The sequence below is a fragment of the Diadema setosum genome, chromosome 12, assembly GCF_964275005.1.
Source record: "Diadema setosum chromosome 12, eeDiaSeto1, whole genome shotgun sequence".
Classification (NCBI taxonomy): Eukaryota; Metazoa; Echinodermata; class Echinoidea; order Diadematoida; family Diadematidae; genus Diadema; species Diadema setosum.
Genome location: NC_092696.1, coordinates 33,562,925 through 33,586,974, shown reverse-complemented (window position 1 = coordinate 33,586,974; position 24,050 = coordinate 33,562,925). Strand labels below are relative to the sequence as shown.

General features: G+C 39.9%; 1 protein-coding gene across 1 annotated transcript; it reads right to left on the bottom strand.

The window, feature by feature from the left end:
• Positions 1–5,267: 5,267 nt before the first annotated feature.
• Positions 5,268–20,690, bottom strand: LOC140236182 (uncharacterized). The gene is made up of 6 exons (XM_072316148.1): positions 20,593–20,690; positions 12,033–12,164; positions 11,299–11,427; positions 10,322–10,459; positions 7,892–8,020; positions 5,268–6,117 (listed from the first exon to the last, which is right to left on the bottom strand). Exons 1-6 carry the CDS (start codon positions 20,681–20,683, stop codon positions 5,582–5,584), a joined length of 1,155 nt encoding a protein of 384 aa, XP_072172249.1. The 5' UTR covers positions 20,684–20,690; the 3' UTR covers positions 5,268–5,581.
• Between the last annotated feature and the right edge of the window lie 3,360 nt (positions 20,691–24,050).

The following is a 24,050-nucleotide window of genomic DNA, read 5'->3' as shown; positions in this document are numbered from 1 at the left end:
GCGGCAGGCAAAATAACATGGAAAATAATCATATACAAGGAATACAAACACAGAGTTCAACATAGCACCATGTCTTATATCTAGTTTCACCAAGGAGGTTTAAGAGCTGGAGTTCCAACTGGCTATGAATATTGAAGCAGCTGTCAGCTTGCTAATACAGAATAGGAGTGCACAAAAGAAAATGACAGGTGTATTTGTGCATTTGAAATCTGGATTTGATGCCGCCATTTTTCTGAGCAATCAATTGAAGAGCACACCTGCTTAGCTCCTTTATTTTTTCTTCTCTTTTTTTATATCTCTTCAGAATGACTCTAAAGTTCAGTCAGACTTCAATATATGTTCAAGTTGAACGAGCAACTATATCTGCTAAGAGTGTTTGGCACAGGCTGCTCAGACAAACTTTGCCACAAAAATTCTCAGTTTAAATCTACCATCATCAAGACAGCATCATGTACACTGTGCCACTTGAATGAAATCTAGAAGATAATCTAGACTTTCTTGAGCTGCTTTTTTTTTCCAAAGCGATACAAAAATAGACTTGATTCAGAAATATCACACATCTCCTTGTTTTTTTTCTGTTCCATGTTTCGTTATCAACTTTTCCTACAAGTTTCATCCCAATCCGTTCACAACTTTTAGAGTTAATTCACAAACAGATGTACAAACCGACGGTGACAAAAACATGACCTCCGTGGCGGAGATAAAAATGGCAAGGTGACAAATCATCCACTGTTGATCCATCATATGCTCACATCAATATCCAAAGAAGGTTTATATATCAACAGTGCAAAATACAAATAAAGAGATATCATGAAAACAAACCATATGGACACACTTTAAAACGCAATTTCAATACCAAACACACTTTTTGTTTTCATTCGGCTTTCACAAAAATTACAAACAAAGGAAAAATCAATTCTTTTGCTGATGTCATTTTGCTTTTTGGTATCAGGCAAATCAAAAACAAACAAACAAACAAACAAACAAACAAACAAACAAAAAAACAAACACTCTCTTCAATGCACACAAGCTGCAGCCAGGGAATTTGAATATATTAAACATATCTCCATGAATACGATGAAACAAAATATGAAAAAAAAAAAAAAAACATGTTCATGTACAGCACAAGTCTTGCAATCTTTTAAGATAAGAATCACGTTAGAATTGATTATTATAACATTTACATCTCCTCACTTGAACAATATAAAAATCATATATAAATATATAACAATAGTATTCTTTTAAAGCATTTATCTCACAGTTATGCAACAATCCAAGCATGAAACAAGTGCATTTAACACCTTAAACATCATTGACGCTTTATTCAAATTACACTTATACTTCTGGTTACTGGATTTACGTTTCAATCGATATCAAACAGCTGTAACGACACCAAGTTTCCAATTATCATAAACATGAATAACTTCTGCTTTCACACGCTGCAATAGATAAAAAGTAAGAATAGATACCAAAATCTGAAACAGTAGCATGTAAAATATGTAGAAAAAGAGTCGTGGTAATAATAAAAATTACCGAAAAGAAGCTGTTTCACAACTTTTGACCTCACTTCGTAACTGTGCTTCATAATCCACAGTGTACCAAACTGGTGACAGCTGATGATTCCGAGTGATCAAAGCTCAAACATTGAAAAAAAAAAGTTTTCAAATCAAATCATGTCTTTTGAACATGAAAATATATCATTGTTCCATGGCTGGCCAATGCATTAAACATCTTATAGCATTTTAAATAGGTAACTGTATCAAACTTTTTCAAAGGCAGCAGATGATTGCATTGAAGCAAAGCGTGCAGATGCTACAACGAGCATCAGCGCATGGGTCCTTAGAGATCTATCTGTAAAATGTTTTTGAGACTACCTGGTTCAAATTTTCAACTGTATAATCAAGTTAGTCACTTTGACCAATGGAATAGCTAGATCATCCCATTATTTGAAGAGTTTGTTCGCAAAAACCGATAAATCCATTTTTGAAGATTTTGAAGTACGGTCTCTGCCATAAAGTACAAAATAATACCTTTTAAATGATATATTGGTCACTACAAATAAAGGTACATTTTTGAAGTTTTGGTCAAAAGAAGCAAAAATCTTCTTATTATTCTCTTTATTTTTCTTGACCTTTAATCGCAAATATCTCCATTTGGCAAATATGGACTTATCGGTTTTTGCGAACAAACTCTTCATTTACTCACTTTGAACATTGGAATAGGTAGATCATCCATTGTAGTTACCTTGAAAAAAAAAAAAAAGGAATAGCCAGATTACCCATTTACTCACTTTGAACGATGGAATAGCGAGTTCACTTCTTTAGTTACTCACTTTGAACGATGGAATAGCCAAATTACCCATTATTTACTCACTTTGAACAATGATATAGCTTGATCATCCATTGGTTAATTACCTTGAGAAAAAAAAAAAAGGAATATTACACCAGACTATCCAGTAGCTACTCACTTTGAACCATGGAATAGCCAGATTACCCATTAGTTAGTCACTTTGAACATTGGAATAACCAAATTTCCCATTAGTTTTTAGTCACTTTGAACAATGGAATTGCCAAATTTCCAATTAGTTAGTCACTTTGAACAATGTAATTGCTAGATCATCCATTGGCTGTTGCGCCAAGTGGTTTGTGCAGGAACTCTTTAGAGCTCAGATGACTGGTGAAGTGTTTTTGCTACCATATGTTGTTAACAAAATTGAGTAATTCAAAGGCATTAAGTTAATAATTTTACACTTGACCCCATAGGCCTTCCCACTGGGGCTTGCATCTCACAGTTGGCTTGACTGTGCCTTGTATGTGATCACTGCTTGTTTTTACTACGGCAAGAGTGTCTTTGGAAAAGTCTACAAAAATATTTGTGACCCTGCATCAAAAAAACCCCAAAAAGTCACCACACATGAAGCTTCAAAATGATGTGTAACTCAATTCAAATGGAGTCTCCTAACCTATAAAATATTGGAAAGAAAGTACACACTCTGAAAAAGTGTGAAATGAAAAAAGAGGCTCTGAAATACAGGGTCTATTCAAGTGCTTAATCTTTTGATTACCAAGCTGTGCTAGCTGTGAGATGAATGGGACAAAAAACAGGATGTAAACCACGGGAGCAACAACAATGAAGGGATTATCAGATTAAGGTGGAATGGAGCATGATCTATTAACACATTCTGGCCATGACTGATGTCAACTTTCAAAGCTGTATAGCATCATCTTTTCAAAAGCTATCTATTAGAGTTGAAAGTGAAGAGTGTGCTAAGGATTTTCAAGAAATGAAAGGGGGCCTCTGGGTAAAGACATACCTGATCACAAGAGTCTACAAAAAAGGGGTTGTTAAAAAACTGCTGGAAACTCATTTTCTCATTTCTTTTATGATCCCAAACTTAGGTATAATGTAGAAGAATAAGTCTTTCAGGAAATATGAAAAACTCAAGATTGATTTTGTTGACTCACTTCATCTTTTTTGAGTCCTCGTGTACAATCAAGGGGTGCGACTTTTTGTTGGTTTTGTGACGCACGGTCACATTTGATGGTGTGTTTTAAAATATACTGTACATGCATATACCTAATAGGCCGGTTTACTAATGTATGCACAGATCTTTAATTTTGCACACGGCCGCAACCTCGGGCAAACAAAGGATGCGAGCCTGCAACGTCGGCTGCTGCAGCCGTCCCCGACACGTCCCCACATGTAGACTTACGTGTATGTTGTGTACATGACCAATATTGTGTGCGATGCATCAACTTCGACTTTACCTCCTGGCATTTCGTGTGGCTCTAAATCAATTCCCAACCTTAGATGAGGGAAAATTCTGCTGTGATCAAACGCAATTTGGACTATAGTTTCGATTTTATTGAATTTTGGCTTCGATTTTGTCTTCAGCAGTTCTGAAAATGGGTGGAAAACACTGCTGCTACGGAACATACAACAGTATGACCGCATCACTTCAAACTTCAATGATTTTAAGCATTATGATTGATTGTGAAATCTAAACTAGACAACGAATCTCTCATAATCGATATGTTTCCAAGGATTTTTTTTTAAAGTTAGATTCAGACTGATTACTAACTTCATGAAATAGAATGACGATTTTGACCTATTTTTCTATTAACAATAACAGTTAGGGGGCCTAGCCCTATATAGACTAGATCTAGAGAACTAGAGTAGATCTAGACGTAGACCTAAAATTTAAAACAAAAACAATGATAGACCTAACCTCCCTGACATTCGCAGTAGGCAACATTTATTTCCCCCGTTGACTTATTCATCACGACCCAGGTCTGGTACGTTGGTTTGTTGAGGTAGGACCCTATGTCCGGTCGGCCTAACCTCACAAACACGAAAAGGGCTCGTGTCCGAAACCTCATTGAACTTCAGGCTTGAAACACTCCCATCCGCGAAAAGACGGTAGTCCTCAAATGAGTCGTATCCCTTTAGCTTTTCCAGTCATAGTCAGTCCGATTGATGATCAGGTAGGACACGTCAAAGAGTCCAAAATCTGGAATACTCTCGAAGTTGGATGTAAACCCAGCGAGCTAGGAACGGAGAACGAGCAGCCTACCAGAGCGAGCTTCTCCTGCAGTGACCGGCCGGTGTCCGCCCGGGAGAGGTCGGGATCGATGGGCAAATCCAAATCGGCTACGGCAGTTGCACTAGTTTGATGACTTTCTCCTTGTTGTAGCCGCTTGTGCTCACACCTATATCCCTAAAATACTCCTTAACCTGTCCAATTCTTCCATGGCTTGCTCGAACTTTGGCTAGAACTTGAAGCTGACGCCATCTCAAAGCAAGATTATAACAAACAAAAGTTGTCGATTATCCGCAGCGAGTAATGATCGTAGACAATACACGCGTGAATGCAAAAAATGTGTGGCGCGCGCGTCCGCGCTCATTTCGCTTGCCCGACTTAGTTACAATCACTAGGGTCGCGTGGGGTTGACGTCATTATGCATATCATTAGTAAACCGGTCTATTAACCTATGAATGCAAGACCACTCTAGTATTAACAATGGATTACTGGTTGACAGAAAAATATCATTAATATTTTTTTTTCCCCACTGGGAAACATACACACACATTATAAAAGTCAAATAAATTGATGCCATGCGCATGATATGACACAGTCTGCATTAGGTAATGTTGTTCCAGTGAGCACTATTACAAAGTTTGGATGAAAGAGTTACCGAGCCATTAGACAATAAATGGGCTCATAACCAAAATAGTGGTCCAAGAACAAATCAATATGAACAAGGTGGATGTGAGATGCACTAATTGATAATTGGACCCAGTTTGCGACAAGGGGGCAACGTTACGGCAATTCAAGGTGAGCTCCCCTCTCGGTCGGAGCTTAGCTCAATATTTATATCACCATACCACTGTTGTTTAATTCTCTGCATGGGGGTACACAGAGTATTCTTTGGTCAGCCCTGTTTGCCATCTCCCGCTAGACTAGAACCATGCAATGGCATCTCCTTGAAGAGGAAAGAAAAACGAAAACAGGCCTCACTTCCTTCCTGCGGAAGTGGACAACAAGAATCTTTTGGAAAAGAATTCCAAGCTCTGGATGGCATCAGAGATCTTCATAGGACGGGGGTGGGGTCTCGTCCCCGCTCCGTTGCCGGGCGTCGGACTTGATGACCTCCAGGTAGGTCGGGGGCACATCGTTCTCCTGGTTGCCGCCTTCTTTGTTGTGACAGCCCCTTCCCGATGCATTTCCCTGCCCCTGCGTGATCTCCAGTGTGGCGAGGAGCACATCGGGCTCGTCGGAGCTCGTCCCCTGGGTGATCCCGTCCCCCAGGGGGAACCCCACCAGGCCATTAGTCCGGGGGCAGCGGTGCGGAGGCAGGTGGTGGCAAAAGTTAGCGTGCTGCGACACGTGGTAGGGCATGCTGATCCCGTCGCCATGCTGATTCAGCGTCCAGCTGACGGGCGAGTAGAGGCGACGCTGCGAGCTGCGCACCCGCCGCACGTAGACGAGGATGGAGATGACCAGGACGGCGATCACCATGGTGCAGGAGATGATGAGGAGGTTGCTGAAGTTGAGACCACCGGAGTGGGGGGAGATTGTTTGGGGTGGGCGCTGTGGATCTTCTGGGATTTCGGGCCCTGCTGGGTCAGTGAAAAAAAACACAGGAATGCTGAAAGAGTAAAACTTTTGATTACTTTTAGGTTACACTATGATGTCCATTCGATACATTTATTACGGAGTTCAAATTCACATTTTTGACAATCGCAATACTGACATTTGCAGCATAATTAAAATTACAGGGAGCATTTGTATGTTTAAAGGCCCTTTTCATTGAATCGAAGTGAGAGAGGCCCAGTGGCTCAGTCCTTGGTATTACAGCCATGCATCAGTAATTGCGGGATGGATAATTTAAACTGGAAATGTCGCTATGGCGACTGGTATGCCTCCACCATAATGCATGGTTCTCCGAATAGGCCTATAGCACAATGTCTTGACAATGTGTGATGACAGTTTCACATAACTGGCAAAATATTAAAAATGACAGGTTTGTCACAAATGCATTGAATGTTCACTTTCCTTGAACTAGGTTTATTTGGATGAATGGCTATACTGTCTAGTAAGAGTGCAGGTATTTAGGAATTTGTACCCAACTTTTGACCCTTTTATAAGTTTAAAGAAGAAGTGAAATTTAGCACTTTCTCGACCTTTGACCTTTTGGCCTTTGCCCTTTTGACAAGAAACTTCCAAGAGAATCTGTATTGGGTAATACATGCATACACTAAGTTTCAAGGAAAAATTCTACAGGCATTGCATAGATGAGAGGGAAATAATGACAATTTGATGAGTTGACCTCGACCTTTGACCCATGACCTGTAAATACCCTAAATGATCACTGTCAGTCAGTTGTACATGCACATATATTAAGTTCCATGAAGATATATCTTGAAATATTTGTGAGATATGGAGAAAAAAGTTAAATTTTAACATTTTCACTTGACCTTTGACCCTTGACCTTTGACCCCATGACCTTTAAATCCAAAGAAAGTATTATCTCCCCAGGATATACCCTCATACCAAGTTTGATGTAAAACCACCACACGGTTCTAGAGAAGTCGACAAAAACAAAACGGGACGGACATACGGACGGACGTACAGACGGATGGACGGACAGACGTACATACGGACGGACGACCCGAAAACATAATGCCTCCGGCCACTTCGTTGGCGGAGGCATAAAAAATAAATGGAACAAATTTTCCATCATTTTATAAAACAGATGATGAACATGTGACATTTTCTCCGAGTGTGGTACTAGGAATTGTGTGCATGTGGTAACAACAGTAACTGATCTAAACTAACTCAGCTGTACCTTGTGGGTTAACCTATTCCATAGTTAACCTAATGCACACAATTCCTACAGGACAAACTCAGGTCCCTGTTTTCTTTATCATACTGAAGAAAACATCTTTATGACAATAGTTGGCAAAAGTGTGGATTACACAATCAATGGTGTCTCAGCATCTAGTTGCCTAGTTAAACAAGCCAAGAAATAATCTTTGGTTTCGGTCTGACACTATTACTGACAATGCCACACAAATGTATCAAGGCTTCAAATAGATGTGGTACAGTATCAACGGCGAAGTGATATCACATCTCCCTTGGGGCGAATTATTTGTATAGGGCCCCATTTTCTCTCTCTCTCCTTTCGTTCTTTAAAACAACAACAACATCTGCCTTGGCTCACACCATACAGCAAGACACAGAAGGTTCAAATACTGTAAAACATGATATTTTCGCAGCATGAAATTTTCGCCAACTGCAGCCCACGGCCTTTCTCGCAGCATGAAATTTTCGCAAGTTGCCTCTAACATTCAATGCATTTTTATTCATTTTACAGTATTGCTCTCTTACTGCAGTTGAGTTCGTCCTCCCCTTTCCGACAGTCCTTGAAGAGGTCGCACCACTTGTACCTTGGGATGCACAGACCATCTTCGCACTGATTCTCCCACTGTGCACACTGCGAATGAGGCTTCTCTGAGGCTGGAGAATGGAGAAGGGGAGAAGAGAGACATTGAAAGGAGCATAGGACTATACATACATATCGTCACTGGGGCGACAAGACCTCGTATCTACAAAATGTCAAATGTTCAGGAGAGCCAAAAAACATGGCAGCCAAAGCACTATAGCGAGTGGGATAGCCTTTCCTTTGACATGCCGTGGTGGCTTCAGTTTTGGACTAAGACAGAACGTTTGGGATTTGGACAGGACATCACTTAACCCATTATTTGACTATTCATCCAAAAAAGTCACTTTCACCAAAATTGCAGATACAAGGTCTTGTCACCCCAGCGACGTTATAATCATTACTGTGTATATATTTTGATATGTCTGATTACTTACATTTGTTGGTTGACTCTCACTTTCATTTTTTTGCCTCCTCCTTGTACACCAATAAGGGCTCTCTGTTTGCTCAGCCTCCCCCCCCCCCCCCCACTTCCCCTGCTGGTGCTATTACACTCTTCTTTTTTCTTCACCCTCTTGTTGTTCCTTTATCTTGTTTGATGTAGCCTCCCTATTCATCCTTTTCCTTCAATGGTTGCCCCCATGGTCCTCAGGATCATTACTGACCCTCCTCTGCCTTTTGTCTGTCCACCCTCCTGCTCTAATCCCCCTCCCTTTACCTGTTGGGCTCCTTGCCCATGACATCCTACCCTCTCCTTTTGTTTTCTTTGTTCTATGTACCCAGCCTGTCCCTGACTGTTCTTGTTGTGTGAAGTCCTTATAATATGTGATTGCTTTCCCTGCCTGTTTGTCATTTTACCTCTGACAAAGATTCTTCTAGGATCGAAAGCTCAGGCCCCTTTTGACTCCATTTTACTCCACTGGCTCGCCACTATTGGATATAAGCAGTTTTCACCAGCTTTTTTTTTGCTACACTATACATTCTTCATACATTATGTAAACAGTCAAACCTGTCTTTACCAGCCACCTGAGGGAGAAAAAAAAAGTGGCCTTTTTTAGATAGGTAACCACTACAGACATGGTCTAAGACATTTCTGTGCACACATATCACAAATAGTACATCTGTACTGTTGTATACATGGAAGACTACTTTTTTCTCAAAAGGCATGGGTATGCATTCATGTGTACTTATATAATGACGGCCTTAATCATAATAGCCCAGTCACACTCACTGCATACATGTAGCCCAAGGGGGGAGGGGGGTAATTTGCCCCCCTCCCCCATCTCTGCCATTTGTGACCATGCATCACAACACAAAACAAAAAGTCGCATCCCTTGATTTTACGTGAGGACTCAAAACAGGTGAAATGGGTCAACTAAGTCAATCTTCAGTGTTGCATATTTTCTGAAAAAGCTATCTTTCGTCTACATTATACTTCAGTTTGGGATCATAACACAAATATGGGAAAGTGTGTTTTCAGCAGTTTTTCTACAACCCCTTTTTGGGGGAGAGTAAAATGATCAGGTATGTATTGGAGGCCCCTTTTCATTTCTTTAAATCCTTTGTACACTCTTCGATTTCAAGTCAGATAACTTTTGAAAAGATAATGCTACTGCTTTGAAAGTTGGCATTAATCATGGACAGAATGTGTTAATACAACATGCTCAATTTCAGCTTAATCTGATGATCCCTTCATTATTCTTGCTCCAGTGGTTGACATCTTGTGTTTTGTCCCTTTCATCGTACAGCTAGCGTGGCTTGGTGAAAGATTAAGCACTTGAGTAGACCCTGTACTTCAGAGCCTCTTTTATAAATTCCAACTTTTCCAGAGTGTTTGTTTTCTTTCCAGTATTTAGATGGGTCAGGGGAGTCCATTTGAATTGAGTTACACATCATTTTAAAGCTTAGAATCTGCTCATTCTGAATCCATGTCTGGCAACTTTTTGTTGGATTTGTGATGCAGGGACACATTTATCAAACGATTGTGACCAAACTTGCCATGCCAGTGTTAAATCATGTATTTAAAAAGAATGCATAGTCATATTCATCATACTGTTATTCTTTACTTGTCTAAACTAATTAAGCAAATTTGAGGGTATTTTTTAGGAATTCCACTTTTTGTGTTCCCCCATCTATGAAGAAAATACAATCAAATTTGGCATTCGTACCCCATCAAGTAAATTAAAAGTGGGTCAGGAAACACAGGGCAATGAAAATAAAAGGGGTGGGTTAGGTATCATATACATACACAGGGGACTAATCAAGTATAGATGAAAAGAGTAGAGGTTAACTTTGCAAGTAACCACCTAATGCTAAGGGGGTGTTTGGGCATTACAATAAAAATTGTGTAAAAAAAAAAAAGATAAGACATTACTCACAGCACGTTGCCTCGTCACTTCCATCTGGGCAGTCGCCGATACCGTCACACAGGGACTGTGCCACGACGCAGGTACCGTCGTAGCACTGGAAGTCACTGGAGCTACACAACGTGGAGATGGGCGGGGAATCCGGTAGGCCTGGTAGCATACAGAGAAATGCAGAGTAGCCATATAGCTTGATTACATGTAGGTGGACAGATTTCTGTGACTACCATTACAACTGTACTTTCTTCATCATTATTCTAGATATCATTAATATCAATTGCTGGGTATAATTAATATCAACAATAATTATTATCGAGAACAATTGGTATCAATAATTCAATTTGAAATCTTTTAATTTTAATAAATTAATACTATTATATTTTGGAGATGGGATGAAATTTGTGTCAGTTGAATTCATCTTCCTCATTACGTTGTATGTCTCTGAAACTTTTAGCAGTCGTGACTACATCTGTGTATATTTGACTTGAACCAAGTGTGGACTTCGCAGTGGTAGGAAGATAACACTAGTTAGGTGTTGGGATTTATATTTGTGATTAGTATCACTTGGGTTTATTCAACCATTGGTGTTTAGACTTTTTAACTCTTTATGTGCCATGGTGAAAACCCCCTGTGTGCCACATTATTCTGAGACAGCAACGTAGTCATGCTTTGAGAAAACATTGTTTTTCAAATCTATGTAACTTCTATAGGTTTCTAGACATGTAGTGAGCAAAGTTGTAGAGAAAATGCCAAGCTTTTCATTGATGAAAATTGTATAAAGACAAATCGGTGATCGTTTTTCTTGGAAATGAGCAGTAACTACATTACTGTAAAGGCATGACTTTTGCACACAAAACAGCCCCAGAATCTTAGAATTTACACGCAAATCTATTAGGGAACACCGCTTGATAGTCAATCAGCACATAAAATGCAAGCTATATACATGTATGTGAGACAAACGGTTCCAGTGACTCAAGACAAGTTTTGCTCACCTTTGAATTCTTCACAGTACGCTCCTGTCCAGTAGACGTCGCAGTGACACACAAAATGGTCCCCAATAACCTGGCAAGTTCCTCCATGCTTGCAAGGCTTGCTTAAGCAGGACATCGAGGCTAAAACTACTTTGTCAGGATAAAAAAGACACAGAATAAAATATTAGTAATGTTGCAGCTATTGTTGTTACCAAAATTTCTCTATTGCTTCTTCTTCTTATCATTAACATATTTATCATCACCATCATAAGCATCAGCAGCAGCAGAAGCAGTACGAGGTAGTAGGCCTACTACTAGTTAGCTATAGTAGTGTAGTAGTAGAAGCAGCAGCAGCAGCAGCAGTAGTATAGTAGTAGTCGTACAGCTGTAGTAGTAGAGTAGTAGTAGTTGTACATTACAAGTAGTACTAAGCAGTAGTAGTTGTAGTAGTAGTAGTAAAGACTGTAGTACCCTTTTAGAAGTACATTGTAGTAGTAGTACTACTACTACTAGAAGTCGCTTAGTAGTATAAATTCCTTGGTCATCTCCTACAAAGTGTAGTCTGCAAGGGTAGCACATGTATCTTACAAATGCTTTTTATAAAGCTGTATTATGGTCGAGACAATATCACCCAAAGTTTATGAAGAATAAAAACAGGATATAACATATATATACAGTATATAACGGATATAACAAGTGCGTAGATATGAAGTCATGAATAAACAACGACGAGACATTGGAATGCGAGGTTTTACCTTTTTCTTCGCATCGTTGTCCCGTCCATCCTGGCTGGCATCGGCATGATGTGTCCAGATCAGCTGTTTTCACACACATTCCTCCATGGTGGCAGTCGATGTCATGCGTACAGTTGAAGCTTGTGGGTGTGGCTGATACAATCATAGAAAAGTATGAGAAAAGTGTCTTTAATCCTTACTGTGCTTCGTTCAACAATTGGCCACGTCTTTACATGTTTTCCCTGTAGAACTGAAACAGGTGTCTGAAAAGTAATTGCTAATGAATAGAGATTACCTACAATGTAATCCCCCAATCCCTAAACTGCAAGGTTGTCAAATCTCACAAAATCAGCATGAGCTTCATGCAATTCACCAAAATCTAACTCTCTCACTCTGATGAAAGAATTCTCACGCTGAACCCTAAATCCTAAAAACAGTAAGTAAAAAAAGAAATGTCTTCAAAATCCATGATAATCTGAACATGTATACGAACATTCAATATGTCCAAGCCCAAACTTTCGAGATTTCCCACAGGCACAATCTCTCTATGCATGTGCTGAAATCTTAACCCATTGAGGACGGACTGATTTTGCAACAACACGCATTTCCCATAGACACCTGCCCGAGTATATTCGGGACTCGTTCTAAATGGGTTAACCGAGGTATGCACCAGAGTGTATCATTTAAAATGCAAAATGGAAAGTTTCCTACAGTGGAAAGGGGGGGGGGGGGGACGCTCGCCATCCAAAACATCCCCAACCCCCCCCCCCCCCCCCACCAACACTATCGCTGTGATCGATCTGGTTTGGCCGCTCACTCCCTCCCAGTGTCTCACTCTAAACTCCCACACAAGGTTACTCAAAGCCCCGCTATTGTGACATCATGACTCGGGCAGGGGTCTATGGGAAATGCGTGTTATAGCAAAATCAGTCCGTCCTCAACGGGTTAATACTTACTTTTCCGGCAAGATGCTGTAGGTCAGAGCCTGCTCTATATCGATTAGGATTGTATCCTCGGCTAATCTCATTCAAGCATGTTATCTTAAAATTCTAAAAATCTATGGGACATACACATAGCAGCCAAGGGAGGGGGGAAAACTGTATGAGACATTATACGTATACATACGTGTAGTAGTTTACTCATAATCAACATACACAGCTGATGCTTGTCCAGCTTGTTCTTAAAAGCATTTATTATTTATCAAAGCATGCCGAGACCACACCTTCTGGAAAAGAATTCCACATATCCACCACTCTGTAGGTACAAAAATAATTCCTCACATCCAATCTAGCATACCAGCACTGTTTTCAAAGCTTCACTGAGTGACCACGAGTTTCCCCACCACTAATACAACTCAACATGTCAAACTTTATACAAATAATGACTGCTATGAGGGGCACAGTTAAAATTATGGGCCCAAGGTGATGTGAAAACCGTAACTATGCCCGAAGCGAAGCTGAGGGCATGGTTATGGTTTTCACATCACCGAGGGCCTACATAATTTTAACTGTGCCCCGCGAATATCAAGCAGTCATTATTTGTTTTATATACCGAAAAATATAGATACCAAAAATATAGATTCTAGTCTCTTTTACAGCACTTGTAATCAATGCTGATCGACAGCGCGGCGGTCATATTATTGGTGCGTACATTATACATATGAGTGATCATCTATGTGTACAGTGTACGGGGTCGCGACTGTCTCCAAACCTATTTACAGGGCACAGTTGATTTATGCACTTGTCAATTGAAGTCCCGGCCCATGGGTACCCGGGGATGGCCGGGACTTGCAACCAAGTTGGGCGGGGATTTCAGCATTTTTTTCGCCTGGGTGGGTCGGGAATAGACCGGGCTTTGTAGGGGGAAATTCACTTAATTTGCCCCGGTGGGCCGGGGATGTAGCGGGGTGTTGTCGGGGGAAATTCAATTATTTTGCCCCGGTGGGTCGGGAATGGACCGGGGTTTGTCGGGGGAGATTCACTTATTTTGCCCCGGTGGGTAGGGAATAAACCGGGGTTTGTCGGGGGAAATTCGCTCCAACCAAATGGCAGGCATTTGGGGCGGGAATTTTGGCCGGGATTGAGCCAGATTTTGCTTGAGAGTTGATTATGACTTGTACCATTTCCAGTACGGTAATGTGACCATAAATTATTTCGCTTGACTAGCAATTCCCCGCTATATTGGGGACTCCGTAACGTTGCCCAAAAGTTACGTAAACACATGAATCACGTAAGAGCCTAGCGCGAAACATGCGCGATTTGCGCATTTCATGAATTTTTCTGACGTGGAACCTTCGATCGTATTGTCCACGGATGTGCGCCGGATCGGCGCTTTACGCGATTCCACGCGGGCGGGCTCGGTCACACTGCCCAAAAGTTGCGTAATCGCATAACTCACGTACCGGTAACTAAGAAATTTGGTTTTGTGTGCTTGTCCGTCGAGAATTTTACCATTTTCGCCGATTTACGCAATGAAAAAACACCGATGAATTGCGCAAGAACTACGGAAAGATCACGCAAAAATATAGCGCCACAATCATACGTGAGTTGTTAGTGATACATTAGTGATTCTTCGATCAGTATTTCGTGAGTATTTACCGTGTTCTGTTAATAGGCCTACGCCAATATTTTTTTTTCAGTGACTTTCAGTGATACGTAGGTGTTGCAAGCGCGAAACATGCGTCATTATAGTCTGCTTTTTTGTCAGTGGAGAGTCGTTGGTGAACGCGATAGCGGCAACATTTTTGCGAACAATCACTGATAATTCGCGCATTGTTCGCGTAAGAACCACGCAAACTACGCAAAAATTACGTAAAACAGCGCAATACTGCGTAAAATTTTTACGCGAAGCCGAGTTTTGAGCTCCTCAAAACATGGAACTGCGTAAAGTGCCGATCCGGCGCACATCGGCTGACAACTACGAAGGTTCAAAATTGTAGACAAACTCATGAAATGCGCAAATCGCGCATCGTATCGCGTAAATTAAGGCTCAAATTTCTTACGTGATTCATGCGTTTACGTGACTTTTGGGCAGTGTGACAGGTCCTCAAAAGCCAGGTTTTTGAGCAGCTCAAAACTCGGCTTCGCGTAAAAGATTACACACTTCTAGGCAGTATTGCGCTGTTTTAGTTTTTACAATTTTTGCGTAGTTTGCGTTGTTCTTACGCGAACAACGCGCGAAATATGCGTGGAATATCAGTGATCGTTTGCGAAAATGTTGCCGCTATCACGTTTATGTGCGATTCATACACAGTTAATTGTGATAAAGCGCAGATTATGCGTGATTTTCCGTGGACCTCTGTCGTCAGGCGTCGCGCACAATCACGAATTCGCCCTATTTGGGGCCTTTGCGTGCCTATGCGCTGATTAGTGATTTTTTAGTGATATTTCCGTAGTTCTTGCGCAATTCATCGGTGATTTTCATCGCGTAAATCAGCGAAAATTCTCAACGGACAAGCACGCGCAAAACCAAATTTCTTGCGTGATTCACGCAAACTTACGCGACTTTTGGGCTGTGTGACCGGGCCTTGGCCGGGGATTTCTATACAAATATGCCCGACTTGTCGGGGACTTGGCCGGGGATTTCTGCACAAATATTGCCCGGACTGTCGGGGAATTGGCCGGGGATTTCAACTTCAATTTTGCCCGGCCTGCCGGGGACTTAGCGGGGGATTTCCGTGAAAATTTTGCCCGACCTGTCGGAGACTTGGCCGGGACTTGGCCGGGTAGTGTAACATGCAAAATTGCAAGTGGGATGCAAGTCCCGGCCATCCCCGGGTACCCATGGGCCGGGACTACAATTGACAAGTGCATTACTGTGCCCCGGTGCCGGGCACAATAAATCAGAAATGGGGCACAGCTATTTTCATGACTCCGCTTTTAACCAATCACATGAGGGGATTTTGAGGTATATAATATGTGATAATGACCATGCAAATAATTGTACATCAATCATATCCCTTCAAGGCTTCATTTTCGCTTGTAACTGAGTGGACTCAAAAACAAAAATGGCAGGTTAAGCTACAGTGTGTAAGAGCATGCAGGGACCACAGCACAAAAAGGGTTAAGCTTTATCCCTGCACGTACTGAATTAATTGTAAATTATCGGGTGGGAGAGTGAATGCAGGAAAATTCAAGACATACTGTATGATGCCAAATACTTCGCGAGGTTTCTATTTTCGTGAATTTCGTGAGTCAGGTGCTATTCGCGAAATTAAAGACAAACGGATATAATGACTCCGATCCCGATATGAATGTGATGAACATGTATACATTTCTCCGTTCAGTACAGTACTCCACAATCGCGAATTTAATAACTTGCAAAATCGTTGGGAAGTCCTGATTCGCAAAAATGTAGACTCGCAAAATGTATGGTGTATACCGTAATACAGTGGACTCCCGTTATAACGAAGTCCTTGGGACCGGCAGTTTTCTTTCGTTATAACGAAATTTCGTTATAACCGAATGAATAAACAATAAAAATACATAGAGTTGATAATGTTGCGGCCCTAAATTTTATTTCGTTGTAACCGGAATTTCGTTATAACCGTGTTCGTTATAACGGGAGTGCACTGTAGAACACATCAGTGAAAGTTTGAGGAAAATCAAACAATCCATTAAAAAGTTATGCTATTGAGGATTCAGTGCAACCATCACTGGATGAGAAGACTACAACAGTTTCTGAAATCATTGCAGGACAATGATAGTAGAATTATGAAAGAAAATAAAATACAGAATTGTACAAAATTTCATTTTTTTTATGAAAAGTATACATTCCAATTAACTTCATGTCATAAAAAGTAAATGCTGTTCCCCTTGCCTTTTGACAGAAGTACATGTATTTTAAAATCTAAGTGCTCAATTTATTTTGCTAGAAATATAAGTATAATGTTGAATTCTCACAAATAAAACTGCATGGTTGCAGACCTCTATGTACATTTTCCTGTGCATACTCCTGCTTCAACACTCACAACAATCATTGCAGGACTGCCTCCCTTTCATCTCCCCCTCCCCAGCAAAGGCAAAATCAAAGTCATTACTTTTGTTTGTGTGTTTGTGTGTGTGTGTGTGTGTGTGTGTGTGTGTGTGTGTGTGTGTTGTTGTTGTTGTTGTTGTTGTTAAAGGGTGTGTACAGTTCTGGTTGAGGTGAGGATTTAGCTTTTAACGTTTTGCGAGATATTCAGAAACCACTCTATGAGATGTCAAAGAGCATGCAATTCTAAGGGGTATCAAAAGTTTATTTGATGAAAATCGGTTTGGAAATGGCTGACATATTCAAAAACAATGTGAAACAAAGAGATCCTAATAAAAAGCGTGGCCTGTCGCCTTTTATTATTATCACTTTTTTTGATATCTCAGCAATTTGAAAACCAATTTTCATCAAATAAATGTTGAACCCTTCTTAAAATTACATGCTCTTTCATATTTCAGAAGAGATTTCTCATTATCTCACTTAGGAATGTTCAAAACATGAATCCCCACCTCAGCCAGTACTGTACAGTCCCTTTAACTACACTTGTCTGTGCTAAATACTGTGCACAGGGCTGCCAACTCTCACGCATTGAGAGCGAGACTCATGCATTTTGGTGCTTTCTCACTCTAAAGCTTTATTTCATTTGCATGCATTTCTATTGATGTCACTCATTTTTTTTTTATGACTCCTAAATTATAGCATTGGCCTATGGGAGTCTCACTCTCAACTAGTTTCCAGTGTTGGCAGCCCTGATACTGTATACGCCATATATTTCGCGAATCAAGACTTCCCGACAATTTCGCGAGTCGTGTACTGAATAGAAGAATGTTAAAACGTACGTCACATTCATATCAGTATTAGAGTCAATATTTTCGCATGTTTTTGATTTCGCGAATAGCAGCTGACTCACAAAATTCGCGAAAATAAAAACCTCGCAAAATATTTGGCATATACAGTACTTATTATTATATTACCTCTGCTAACAAAGGAGATTCAAATATGTTTTCATCAGTGTTGGTTTGTCTCTCTGTTTACAAAATTAACCAAAAAGTTGTGCAAGAATTTGAATGAAACTTGCAGGAAGAGTTAAAAATTTTGTTTTGGTAGTCATGGTAGTGATCTGAGAAATTGCATGGATTTTTATCTTTTTTGCAGACAGGATCAATGAACTTCACACCATGCATATTTGCGGTTTGCATGTACACGCCCATAGCTCGTCCTCTCTTCAGTCAAGACGCCATGGCTTTGTAGATGGAAGCTCCAATGACGTTACATAACAAGAGGCTTCTAGTAGATCTAGTCAGTAGGCGTGTCTTCATCAGCCCAAAGTTCAAACTAGCGGGATATAGTGTCTATTACAGTCTTGGAAAATAGCCCGATACGGCGAATGTGTGTCTTCATCAGCTCGAACAGCCCGCTTGGGGAAAGTAGCCCGAAAATTGATGCATGCGCACTTTGCATCATTACTCTGCTTAGCTCGTGGTTCGAAAGTGGATTTCCCCACTCAAAATCTCCTTTCTCACCGTATGTACATTTGTACAGATGTACGATACTACAACCAGAGAGGTGAGCAGTACAGCATATTCTCTCCAAATGGATAGTAATAACACTATTCTTTCTTCTGCCCAGTGAGGCATTCTATACGAAAATAATGATTTTTGATGTTTTAAACAAGCCCAAAATACACACAATCTGCAAGAATCTTCAGCTTAGGCAGAGTGGACCAGAAGAAAAAGTAAAAAAAAAAAAAAAAAAAAAAAAAAAAAAAAAAAAAAAACAGCCAGCATGCACATCACTGAGTTTTATAGGGAGGTGAGAGGAATCACCTCCCTGTCAACAACAGTACATGTAGGCCTAGTACACACATGTGATCCTTGAATACACCGTACGTGTATGTACTATACACAGTCACTACCTTGTACATCCATGCGCTTTTCATAGCCAGCTGGCTAACCAGAAGTGTGGAGGAATCGAGAAAATTTCGGGCTGAAGGAGACGCACCCAAAATAGCTATTTCACAAATTAGAGCTCTAGTTTACGAACAAGACCAAGATTTTGGGGAAAATTTTCCCAATCAAATAGCGCGCTATTTGCGTCTTCACTACACAGATAGCACGCTATCTTGACATCGGGCTAGTTTGGTAACTGCAAGATAGTGCGCTACTTTGAAACTTCGAGCTGATGAAGACACACAACAACTGCCATACAATTTTCACACAATTACATGTAGTTTATCGCACTCTGCTGAGTAAGAATGCTAATCCCAGGTAAATACTAGGTAATAAAATTAGATCTAATTTATAAGATGAATTTTGCTACTAGGTCTAATAGTAATGCTACATTACTATTTACAAATGCTATTGTTAGATTCTGTGGTCGTCACTGCACTGTGGTCAGTGGAATCAAGGAGGTTCTAGAGAATGGAGTCACAACCGTCTCATTTCCTTTACTAGATGTTCGAAGTCGCCGCTCAAAAATAATTGAAGCATGTGCAAAACAGGATCTGCCGCGCAGATAGGAAGACAATTGACTTGTGTCTCATTGCATAATCACTAGCCACTTTCAAAGGAAGATATTTCTTTGTGATGGTAATTACTTTTCGCTATCCCTTCTTATAAAAGGTAACGTTAGGTGGCACAGACATGAGGATGCGCGAATAGAAATTGAGCAAACAATGCTGAAATGAAGATGAAAATTACTCGACTGGGCATATGCGGGCACAAATCTGATATATCTATCAATAAAGAATAACTTGAAGATTATTCCATATTAGTTTCACTTGTGGAAACTAAGCGGAAAAGTGATAAAACCAGCTTTCCAGGATGGTACAGTTTTAAACATTTTCACATGATACAGCTCAGATTTACACTTTTGCACAAATTTCTGGATGGAAATGTCTTTTGTTTTACATGCTTTATCATTAATTGAAATTTCATTTCATTTAATAAATAGATAAGCAAAATAAGGCCAAAATTATGATAACATTCAAAATTAATCTTCAGAATGCTGAGCAAGACAGCGGCAAGGAACATCAATCATCAAAGGCACAAGTGCACCTGTGGAATTCCTTTGTAGTACATCAATAGAAATCTGACAACTGTTTGAATATTAGTCACAGCCAGGTCGCAGTTGGAACTCCAATGGCAATGTGCCAATATAACCTCCAGTTAGTCCAGGACCTTGGTGTGGAATCAAACCATTAAAGTTTACATAGAAAATACCTAGTGTGCTTACTGGTACCGTTCACCCATAGAACAAACAAGAATATTTCATTTTTGCGCTCAATTCTATGGTCACATAATAGAGGCTATATCTAAAATACTCGTATCTCTATGGTTTCTACTGGCTGTCTATGGTTTACAGTGACCGTGTATGGATATCAAGACTGTAAACATGTTTGGTATACAGCAGTACTTGGCATGACGACTGTGGTGCATGGTGCGTGTTTGCGTGCAATTCGCACTGAGTTGCTTGCAAGATTACTAGTATACATACTGCATAGATCCTCGGATTTGTGTTTTCATACATTGCACAATACCCTCTGATATTGAATTTCAAGGCTTTACACGTCCACAAAATATGATTTGCTCGTCCCAAATGTTCTACTTACCTGCAACATGGACTTGAATTTCTTGTGCGAACCAGCATAGACAGGAAAATAGCAGATTTGTTCGCCATATCATAGGCCAGGCGCTTGCCATTTTAGCTGCATCGCGTAACCTTTGTACTTTCTCCGGAAGCATTTGCGATATACCGTATCACAGTACGTGCCTACGCCAGTGATACTCAAACGCACCCGTATTTTGAGCGTGTTGAGTAGGCAGGGATATCTTGAGGAGATCATTCGGAGAGGGGCGAAGCGAGGTGGGTACTCGGTATGTTTACAAACACTGGAAAGGGGGCGGGGCTCAAATACCACCCCCTCCCCAAACACACACACACATTGATTGTGTTCATAGAGCTCTTCCCACTTTCACTCTAGAGGAGTTTAGAGCGGGGTATTACAATGGCTAACTGCAATCCGTAATTCATAGGTCGACGTCACCACAATCAAAATTTCTCAAATAAACTTAAATTTGCATTATGTTCATGTGACATTTAATTATCTTGTTTAAATTCAAAATTAGGCCTATGGGGGACTATACACACAAGTTATAGGAAATACATCTGCATGTGGACAACGTGATGAAGTAGGCCTTGTACATCACAAGAGTTCAAGAACACTAGGCCTACAGGTTAAGATGATACGAAATTAAATAATTGAATTATAAACGGAGCCAAAACACACTTGACATAAGAGCATTAATTGATAATAATTACAGGCCCTATCTTACAGATAGAACGTTCGTTTTTCAAACACTGTATAGATAGTGCCAACGATAATTGTAACCATTCACAAATCATTAATATTGACACTCATCAAAATCAGCATTAAGATTCATTAAGTGGAGTGGGGTGGGGAGAGAGAGTATGCCTATTAAAAAAAAAAATCAAACTTATTTTTTGAACCATCAGAGCAGCATTACATTGCAGACTTTGCAGGCTTTGCTGCATCAACAGAGTGAAGCCTCAAAGTGTTTCACTTCCAAATATAAAACTATGTTGATGACGCTTTATGCGTCATTATAAGAAATATTGCAAACATTCAGGAATGCCACACGATAATGTATTTTAGTGATCTTTGAACTGCCCTATCATTATTTGTTAAATGTTTTCATTATTCAACATCTTATAGGGTGACGCACTTCAATAAATACGTACCTCGTGGCATTAAAGGTCCTCTTTACCCTTGGGAACAGTGATTTTAAAAATTGAAAAGATATGACATTTAATGCATAATATGTGTAGATATGTTATACCGCAAAACATTCTGTAATATAAGATTTTCGCGATAAAGCCTGAAATAAAAGGAGATATCTGTACTTTTCTCAATAGACCGTAACTGTAGACGGTTTAGTCTGGAACCATTTTTATTATAACTATTGTTCACATTATACTTAACATCGATTTTACCGATTCAATTTTTTACAGTGGTAGTTTCTATCCCTAACTCACATTAACACTATTCTAAAGCACTAATGCTGGGTTTTTGTTTCATCTGCAAAATACAATGGTAAATATGCCTCTAACATGACAAAAGTATCTATAACTCCCATATTGTTCTTGTTGTTGTTTTTCCAGGAAGTTCGTTTCTACTACAAAGAACAAAGGATACAGAATTCATGATTCATTCTTAGCTCCCCCTCCCCCGATTGTCCATAACAATCCCACACTTTACCTTCTGAACAAAACTGTAAACTTATAAACCTTTCTGCTTGGGCATCTATTTTCTTCTTGGCTCCTCTTCCTCTCTGAGAGATAAGGCAATTTCTTCTTATATTATTCAAGGTACACTGGATGATTATCATCTTATTTTTATAAAATGTCTGTGCACATTTTCTGATGCTTTTGTCTGGCCTTGTCCTAGTTCAAGTACTTGTTTTTTCTCTGAAACAGACGGATTTTGCCCAATGTTTCTTGCCTTTGATGACATACTCGACATAAGTTATTTCATTACTTTCGGAGGTCCATCCATTTGCCATTCATATTGTCTACTTTTTTGCAACCGTTTATGTCATTGTATTTTTACTTGTGTGTCAATGTTAAGTATCATGTCTTTTGTTCATGTTGTCATGGAAATGGAAAATAAATTCATTTCAATTCAATACTCTGAAGGTTCCAGTCCTTCAAAACAACCACAAAGTACTTATTGTTCAAAATTCATGATACAGCTACAGATGTACAAAAGTTCTGCAAGGTTTAGGAAACTTTCACGTCATTTAGGGCCTGTTATTATAATAGGCTGATATTTTGAAGTATCACAGATTTTTTTTTTTCTTCTTTTACCCAAAATGACTGAAACTTATTGAGAGAAGGGAGTTTGATGAGGCTTATATACGCATATTAATTTTCTTATGAATAACATACTCTCATGATGAAACTTTGGCGACTTTCGTCCGTGAACTCAATACATGTGAATAACAGGCTCTACAAAGCGGGGGAATGAAAGTTAATTTTTTTATCCTTTTTTTTTTTTTTTTTTGGTTCTTATTATTAACATTGGCATTTTCTTTCTGGCAAATATTAGGGTTGTTTGATTTTATGAAATAACTACTAATGCACTGGTGTCCGCAGTTATTATGGAACCGTGCCAGCCAATGATATCTGTATTAATGATATCATTATAGCCTATGGATATAAATATGAGTGATCCCCGATCTACTAGTATCACACATGAATCACTGAATGTTAAAACAGGGTTCAAATTTAAGGTTACTATTAGTGTGGGATTTGTACGTGCCGGTCTTTGTCATTTTACAGTTGTAGGCATACTCCTAAATGTATGGCGCCCTCTATATTCAAGATCTCGTTATTTTCGTGTGTTTGACTAGAGAATGCAGTGTTACTTTCAATATAAATAAAATGAAAAAGTGTTGATGTTATAATAATTATTTTCATTAATCTTCTTCTCGTTCTTCTTCTTCATCTTCTGCTTCTTCTTCTCCTCCTCCTTCTTTTAATCAGGGGTTGCTGCAAAAGGGGAGATGCTGAAAAAAAAAATCATAACTTTCAGAGGCCTGGCCGGGGTCGACTTCGTCGAATGGAAGGGGGGGGGGGGGATGGTTTGAGAGGTTACCATTGACTTTTAACATCCACTAGCGTTACCTTTAACCAACCCCTACATCTCTCTGTTTGTAAGTGTCTAGACCTTAAATTCTCTGTATTTTTTCTTTATTTCTTTTTTTCTTAATTCGTCGGCCTGATTAAACACACACACACATACACACACACACACACACACACACACACACATACACACACACACACACGCACATACACACACACACACACACACACACACACACACACACACAATACGGGTGCACGTCACGAGACCAACACCCACGAGTCATACAGCCCATGAGTCATACAGCCCACGAGTTATACAGCTGCTCACGAGTCATTACAGCCCATGAGTTCGACACTAAGCCAACAAGGCCCACGAGACCGACACATTAAGCCTCGTGT